Here is an 8,189-nt window from a genome sequence, read left to right as displayed (position 1 = left end):
TCCAGATATACATATCTATGTTTATGTAATAAGGGCGCACTTGTCCTAAAACATATATTGCAATTAACATTATTGCTGATTAATAATTTTCATTACATATTACAAATTATTCTTAACACTGTAATATCTGACTCACAAAAAATGCTCATTAAATATCATATTTTATTAATTACTTTTAATATATAAGCTCTCTTTCTCGTTATCTATTATACATATCTTTCTTTTCTAATATACATATAATTTTTCACATCGCACGTTATGTGTATCGTATATAGACTTTCAGTCGAGTCTCGATGAAAAAATTGAATTATCTTTAATTAAAACGCTTTCAAATATCTTGATACATTTTATTAATTAATAACAGTTTAATATTAATATTACATTTTAGATATATGCGCTATATGTGCTAGTTTCCGTATTGTAATAATATGTCGTTATATATAATATTAGTATAATAATAATATCGTAATTAAAATAATATTTATCTTTGCTGCCATTATCTTTTTTAACTACTGATTATCAGCAAATGTCTTTGAAGTATTTATTTGTAATGTTGCAGTACGATTTAGAGTTTCGTGTCCTTTTTGAATCACCGGCGATTCGGTAGTAATTATCCTGAAAGCATGGTGCGAAGTTTCGAATTCTCGATTAGCATCGCCACTTGCCAACCTCTCCGAGTTGAATACTCGTTCATTCTCGCGTTTTATTATTATCGAGCTCGACTCTATGAAATCGTTATTTGCCTTATCAATAAATGTTTCATTAGGATTAATTTGCTTCGCGTAGTTTATAACAAAGTCATTATTAAAATCAGGTTTTGGAATATCTATTAAAGAACTGTCCGAACTTTGTAATAAAATCGATGAATTTATCTTTGAGATATTTTTAGTATTAATGGAGTACGGCCTGACACGTGCTTTTCGCCGTTCCCTGTTGAAATCAAAATTAATTGGCAACTGGCCACGCGATATCCTAGTTTGATTTCTATTTGCATAATAATTATTAACGTCCGGCTTTACATGTTGGTAATCATAATTGTTTTTATGTTGTTGATATTTTTCTATTTCATCATTATCTTTTACATAAAGAGGCGATAACAGCGTTTCATTAAGGCGCAATGTCTCGAAATTAGCATTTGTGTGATTTACATCGCGATTATGCCAGGGAAATCCAGCAACATCGTCCATGGAGGAAGCTATTCGCTGTTCACTTACATTGTTCGGTGACTTGAGGAAACTCTCGATTGATTGCCTGTGCGTATTCAAGGAGTCGAAAACTCGCCGGAATATCCGCTGATAAGTTTGCTTCTCGTGCTTAGGAATTGTATTATTCAAACGTATTGCTTCGCCCTCCACGAAATGCGACGATATCGAATGATTCGGAGCGAGCAAATTTGCGAAATGCGAGGTGTTTATCGGCGGATGATCCGCCGGCACCACGTGAATCAAATGCTTTTGACCCTGTTGATCGGTTCCCAGGATCAACTTGGGCGCCAATTGATTCGCTTCTTTCGCGGTTTTCTCCACGGGCCGAGGTCGATGTCTCATATTTCTAAATCGATGCTTCTGTTCGAGCGGTTTGTCGGTGCTCGCGTTCCCCTGAATGTGATTCTCTTCTTGCGAGATCGAATCCCGTTCCGTCAACTGCCAGAGATCCTTCGATCGATTATGCTGTTGGGAAAAACTGTTTTCGAGATTAGGTAGAGAATTTTCTGTGGCGTTGTCATGCTGCGTACTGGTGACCAAGATTGAGCTCCGTTCCGTCCCGGATATTACGTAATTATAGTTATTGGGCCAGAAGTTGCTCGTGCGGAAGTGATCGTTCATTTGTGAGATTATAGTCAGCTGGAAATCATGTCGCAACGGGTCGGAATCTGATGGGCGCCTGGCGCTCTGCAGGATCCACTTGAATAAGGGATTTCCCTGTGTTGCACATGGATCGCAATCGACGCATCCGTCCTCGCACAGCATCCAATGACCATTGAGCAGACGATAGACATTACCGTGCGATAGAACACCGTCGCTCGAATACGTCGCAGCGATCGGACCACCGTAGAACGAAGCGTCCAACGGGCGTTTCTGGATCGCCTTGATATCAAACGATGCCGGGATGATCGACTTGAGAATAATATCATGGAGGACGATCTCTTGAGTTGATGCGAGATACCACGGAAGTGACGGTATCGTGGGATTGTATCGCTGATGTTGCTCCGCGTGTCTGAAGAGATCGCCATGAGTCCGAGTAAACAGAAGAAGCTGAAAGGGGACTCAAATTACATCATCGTCGAATATTTACCTGGTGTGTATTTACAGTACAGCGCATCGGAGTTTATTCGGACTAGACTATAACGACATTTTCGGAACTGCCCTCAGGGCTGTGGTGGTGAATATAAAATTATCGTTCGATGCATTTTATATGCGCGTGTTCCGTGCCGAAACGATCGGGAAACAATCATGGAATGCAATCGAATCGGATCGGATTCCGCGCGAAAATATGTAAATAGATCATTCGCTGAAATTTTTAACCCGGGCGATATGTCGACAAACTCCGCGACCCTAATTATAAGAAGACGGAAACCGAAATTAATTCTGTCGCCGACCGAGATAGAGACAAGATTTAAAAAGTCAGATATAAAAGATATTTTAAAACTGATCGTTTGCACTCACCGTCATCACCGCGTAGCTCCCCTTTAACGTATACATCATTTCGTAGCCGCGGCCGCCACCGCACTGACCGCACGCGGAAAAATCGCGAAAGAAGACAGAAAGAGGCTGTCTCTCACCTGACGGATGAGTAAATCATACGGACGGTGTAACACCGCCGTGCTATCGAATGTCGAGGCGTTCGACTAGATATCGGCCAGAATGCTGACATTACTCACAGCTAAACATTCGCCCGGTGATCAAACAACGTAACTCAAACACCGCCAATGTCGGCTTTATCATGGGTAATTCGAGAACGCAGCTATATAGATGTACCACCACTGAATCATTCATACTTGAAACGTTACTCGAATCTCTCCAGATTTTCTTATGATGATGGAATTTAAAGAAGAAACATTTTCTTAAAAGATTTCTTTCGAGAAATTCCGAAATTTAATTTAATTATTTGAAGAATATTTTCGTAAAATAGATTGTAAAAAGCTGAAAAATTCTTTAATTAAGGAAATTAGTTAAAATTATAAAGATATAATTTTACTGGTTTTCAAATTTTTAACCTTCAGAAAATATGACTTATTCGTATTATCTCTAATTCATGTATAATCCGGTTAGGAAATACGGAGATTTTAATTCATCCCCGGTTTCACGATACAGGAGAATTCATCATCGTCGCGGAATGGATATGCAAGCGATATAAATACACGATCGAGCTGACGTCGATCGTATCTGTCCAACGGAAACGCTCGAGAATATCATATCCGGAGACTCGATAAAATATATATGGTTTGATGTAATCTGCGGTAGTGCAGATAGCCCGATTCTCCATTTCATGTTTTGGTCTACCGGCCACGTGCAGTCAGATAAACCGAACTTATTTCTAGAGAAATGACGCGCAGCGTATTACTGTTTCATTAACACACCACATTCATGATATTTGATTTAACAATAGAAGAGATTGAAAACTACTACACTGCAAATTGCAGTGCAGAATCTTTATGATCTATATGGCACTTTTGATGTATAACACATAAATGTTATTAAGGAAAATATTTTTTCTATTATTAAAGTGCAATATGCACGAGAATTCAAAGCTATTATATATATATAAAATATTCCAAGGTACATCAAAATTAATGATTACGATATGAAAAACGACTATGTAAATACTAATTTCTTAAACGACATAATGGAAGAATAATAATATTTAATTACTACTAAGCGTATCATTTTATTCATAATAAAAATTAATAATGAAGTAATTTCTTATCAAGACTTTTTTAATGACATGTTCTATAATACAAATACCTTCCAAAGGGGCACGCTACTTGTCGGGCATATTCGTGGCGCCAACTATGAATATAGAGGCGAAACTTTATTTCCTCAATCTGCTGGATAAGGGATGAATGTGGGAACAAAAGGCAATTGATTTTCAAAATTGACAATTTAGTCAACATTTTTCATAATAACCGTACTTATATTTGAAAAGTCGAGCATAATTATGTTCCTTACGTGATTCCTGAGAAATTAATTATTCGTGTAGAAAAATGGCTGCGGAAGCACCCACAGTGGCTAACGTTGTCAGCCTGCAAATTTCTCTTCCTCAAATGCTCGATCTTGCTCTCGGAACGCCGGAGGTAAAGCAACGAGACACACAGATCATGCATGCGATACATAAAACTGACTGACAGAGTCATTGATTTTAGGTTGGCGTGGTTAACTTTAACATTCTTCATAATTTCCTCCACGTCTTGTTGCAACAAATAAATTTACAAGCTACCAAAGTGGAATACCGCGACGAAAACGCGGATCGTATTAAAGTAAGAAAATTAATACAAGAAATAATTGAATAAAAAAGTGATACAAAAAATTCTTTTTCTCCCGTATATACATATTTACGCAAAGACTCTTATAGACGATGGTCCAGTCCTTGAAACTGGGACCTACTCTTTACCTTCAGGAATACAACATTACCAATGGTACTGGTAAAGTATCGCAACGAATTCGAGAAGATGCGGACGTTACAATATTTACAGAAGGTACAAATCTTTGGCTTTCCGCGTTTTATATTCTCATATATTTATTTAATCTATCTTAAATTGCAATACGTATAATAAAGCAGATGTAACTTGACTCAGATATCCAACCCTCTGCGGAGGAAGATTTAAAAGTGACGAAAGGGGTAAAGCAAGAAATAGGTCCTGAAAAGGAAAGCGAACCTCAGACGGTCATTTTCGTGGAACCTGTCGTAAATGGTTCTCCTCCTACAGCTTTAGCATTTAAGGAACTCCAACAATCTGTGCGTAGGAAAAATTATTTTTGAACTAAACATTACTATATATGTAGATATGATAGAATTGAAAGATATAATTAAATTAATATAAATCAACACATAGGTGAAACAGTTACAACAGCAGTTTCAAGCTCTGGAGGACTTATCTACGACTCCGGAAATAGTCGAACGTTTAAATGGCAGAAACGGAAGTCCTGTCGCAGATGTGTGGCAATTCATAAATATCAATAAGAGATTAGACGCGAGCGAACAAGGTATCGAGAAGGTATACTACTTGCTAATCTCGTAAACTTTTCCCCGATAATATTTATGCGAATATTTTAATAACAGAAAAAAAACACAAATAAAAAGAGAGTAAAAATACTTACTTAAAACGTTATTATAGCTCACGACAATGGTAGAAGATGTGATTAAAGGCGATATGGGTGTAATTGCAACAGCAGACATGTCGTTGATTAACACAAGATTGGGTGAACTCGAAGAGAAAGTTGCAAAGATGGAGCTGAAGCTCACCGATTTGCAAACGATTACCAATATTTTACTTGAAGATATATCGCCAACTGCTGATAATCATATAACAGCAGCAGCAGAAACCGCAGAAACAGCAACGGAAGCCACAGAAGCCGCAGCGGCAGCAGAGATCGTAACCGATAAAGACACCGTATCATCCCCTGTAAAAGAAGAAACGGCAAAGGAAATTTCTAAACCAGCAGCTGACAAAATTACGACAGTCAGCAAAATTGCTGCTCGATTGACAATTCCGGGTAACAAGCGCCTAACAATTTTATATAAAATTTATTTTAGTGTAAAAGATATGCTTATTTGATTTATAAATTTTTAATATAGTATCTATTGTGCAGTTTTTTAAATGTGTACCAAAAATAGTTTACTAAATAAAAAATGTATTTAGATGACATATCAGAAATACGCCAAGATGTCGCTACATTGAAAGTGGATGTAGCTAAGATACAACAGGAGATGCAAGATCTTAACGAAAAAATTGCACGTGCGTCTATTAATAACTTTTCATTTTGTTTTTTAATTATTTATTTTATTTTATTATTTATATATTATCTTTGAAACTATATATATAGAAAGCGAGGTACTCACAAAGACAATGGTTGTTGATGCGTCAACGGTGCAAGAAAAGCCTGCTGTTACAGAAATAGTTAAAGATAAAGAGAGAGTAGTTGAAGAGAGTGATGCTGCGAAATTGGAGCAGTGCCTAGAAGCTGTGAAAAACGTGGAGACGACGCATAGCAAAATCATGAACGATATTACTCAACGCGTGATTGCATTGGAGAAAGAAATTGAGCATTTGTCAGAAAAAGTGAACGTTATGCAAGCAACGGATAAAACAGATGACATTGATATTGATATTAATGAACTTGTTACAAAAATACAAGGAATAGAAACGGATATGGAAAGAATCGGAGAAACGATAGACAAACTGTTCGATGATAAAGAGAAAAAAGAAACGCGCATTAATGTACGAGCTTCTAGTAAAAATCAATTAATTAAAATATTATTTATTTTTACATTAAACACCAATCAACTCTAAATTAATTTGTAAAAATTGCTTCTTCGTATTTTATATAATTTATTCAAGTGATTGTATTTATGATGATTGCTTTTACGCTAATAGACATTGCTGGAACAAATAGAACTTCTAAAAACTGTTAAAGCAGACAAGGAAGATCTCGAAGATGCTTTGGCTGATAAAGCGGACACTCAAACCGTTAACAGAAAAGTATAAAGAAATATCACAAACTTGCTGATTCTTATTTTTTATACAGATTAAAATATCACAAAAATTGCTGTAGGTATCACACGATCAATTCGACGCTGCCTGTGACGATCTCTCGCGTGGTCTCGAAGAGGCGATTGATAAATTGACTAAGCAAGAATCGATTTGGCAACAAGCGCTTGACGAAGTGCAGAATGAAATTGCGGCCAAGGTGGATAAAATCGAGATGACGCCGTTGAAGGATTTCATGAATAAGAAATTGAAGTCGCTTCAAGAAAAGCTGAAAATCATGGCCGAGGCGAGGCGCGAGATCGAGGCGGCTGGAACAAAGAAGCTGCTCAGGTGAATATTTTAGGCTCGCAGATAAAATTTTAACGCGTCCGCGATGTCGATCTCTTCTTCTTCGTTTAGAGATGTTCAGTGTATATCCTGCGACAAGGACGTCGTGATGAAAACAGAGGAAACCGGCAGATTTCGTGCCGAACCGTTGCCTTGTACCGTCAGTATGAAGCCTTATCTCACATATCAGTTGGATCAAGTTAGGAAGCAACAGAGAAAATTGCCTCACAGCAGAAATATGATCCAATTTGAGGCGGCAATGCAGGAGGAGGCCAAGAAAATAAAAGCAGCAAAGGAAGAGATGCTCGCAAGAACACCCAGGTAACTAATAGCATTTCATTCGATCTTGAAATCTCGAAAAAATATTACGTGCTACATATCAAAAAATAAATAATATAAACTAAAAATATAACATATAAACTAAAAATAGAAACTAAAAAATAAATAATATAAATTAGTGTTGATGAATATATTATAATTTAAAATATTGAGATATTTTTTTTTTTTAATTTTTTTATACGAATGTCCTCGTTACAACTGTAAATTTAATGAATCTTAAAACTTTTACGTAGCATATTATGAGAAATCTTATTATCTTATTATCTTAAATTTTATATGTTTAATGTATTCAGAGATCATTTCTGCAACCGATATTGCGGCGGGAGTCACACAGTCATGACTCCTCATCAAAAGGTTATGCGGGTAGAACATTTTTTAACCCAATGGGGACCCCAGACAGTACAATTAACAGACGGTTTAATAAAGGGGAAAGACGGTAAGATGTATCGTAGCCGATTATTGCCGGATAAGCTGGACGTCTGCGGACCGGCTTGCTGGGAAAGTCAAATTAGCGAGGAAACTCGATCCTCGGTGAGTTTTAATATAGGAAATCTCATCATAAGCAATTCAAGTATTTATTTCGCCCGTGACATGTATATTATTCCACCCTCATAGGTTTCTCAGGAACATGCGCCACTTACTTCGACGTCGGTTCGTAGGTCTTCGCCAATTCAACGAAATAACACTGGAAATGGTGAGCGAATAATACAATATTTTGCATTCAGAGAATCAGTCATTATTTGGCAGGAGAACTGTCGTATAATTAAATAAAATCAAATGTCAAAAATGTACTTATATATATATATATATATAA

General features: G+C 36.7%; 2 protein-coding genes across 2 annotated transcripts in view; one reads left to right on the top strand and one right to left on the bottom strand.

Moving 5' to 3' along the window:
• Nucleotides 1-509: 509 nt before the first annotated feature.
• LOC115233018 lies at nucleotides 510-2,705 on the bottom strand. Its single transcript, XM_029803228.1, has 2 exons — nucleotides 2,667-2,705; nucleotides 510-2,255 (listed from the first exon to the last, which is right to left on the bottom strand). The coding sequence occupies exons 1-2, from the start codon at nucleotides 2,703-2,705 to the stop codon at nucleotides 510-512; spliced, it is 1,785 nt and encodes a 594-aa protein (XP_029659088.1).
• Nucleotides 2,706-4,204: 1,499 nt separating this feature from the next.
• LOC115233013 (glutamine-rich protein 2-like) overlaps nucleotides 4,205-8,189 on the top strand; it is a 4,511-nt gene continuing 526 nt past the window's right edge. The window contains exons 1-13 of the mRNA XM_029803221.1: nucleotides 4,205-4,294; nucleotides 4,364-4,477; nucleotides 4,573-4,696; nucleotides 4,796-4,956; nucleotides 5,054-5,215; nucleotides 5,336-5,714; nucleotides 5,873-5,956; nucleotides 6,114-6,439; nucleotides 6,596-6,700; nucleotides 6,774-7,039; nucleotides 7,109-7,357; nucleotides 7,669-7,906; nucleotides 7,991-8,069. Of these exons, the coding sequence (XP_029659081.1) occupies nucleotides 4,205-4,294; nucleotides 4,364-4,477; nucleotides 4,573-4,696; nucleotides 4,796-4,956; nucleotides 5,054-5,215; nucleotides 5,336-5,714; nucleotides 5,873-5,956; nucleotides 6,114-6,439; nucleotides 6,596-6,700; nucleotides 6,774-7,039; nucleotides 7,109-7,357; nucleotides 7,669-7,906; nucleotides 7,991-8,069 (2,377 nt within the window). The remainder of the gene's footprint in view (nucleotides 4,295-4,363; nucleotides 4,478-4,572; nucleotides 4,697-4,795; nucleotides 4,957-5,053; nucleotides 5,216-5,335; nucleotides 5,715-5,872; nucleotides 5,957-6,113; nucleotides 6,440-6,595; nucleotides 6,701-6,773; nucleotides 7,040-7,108; nucleotides 7,358-7,668; nucleotides 7,907-7,990; nucleotides 8,070-8,189) is intronic.

This window comes from Formica exsecta, unplaced genomic scaffold (genome assembly GCF_003651465.1).
Source record: "Formica exsecta isolate Colony F162 unplaced genomic scaffold, ASM365146v1 scaffold155, whole genome shotgun sequence".
NCBI classification, from domain to species: Eukaryota; Metazoa; Arthropoda; class Insecta; order Hymenoptera; family Formicidae; genus Formica; species Formica exsecta.
The sequence above is the reverse complement of the archived record's forward strand: the minus strand, read 5'-3'. Positions and strand labels throughout refer to the sequence as shown.

Coding starts and splice junctions, on each gene's coding strand:
- LOC115233018 (XM_029803228.1), bottom strand. CDS start 2,705: ATGATGTATACGTTAAAGGGGAGCTACGCGGTGATGACG. Junction 2,256..2,666: donor GGAGCTACGCGGTGATGACG/GTGAGTGCAAAC, acceptor GTCCCCTTTCAG/CTTCTTCTGTTTACTCGGAC.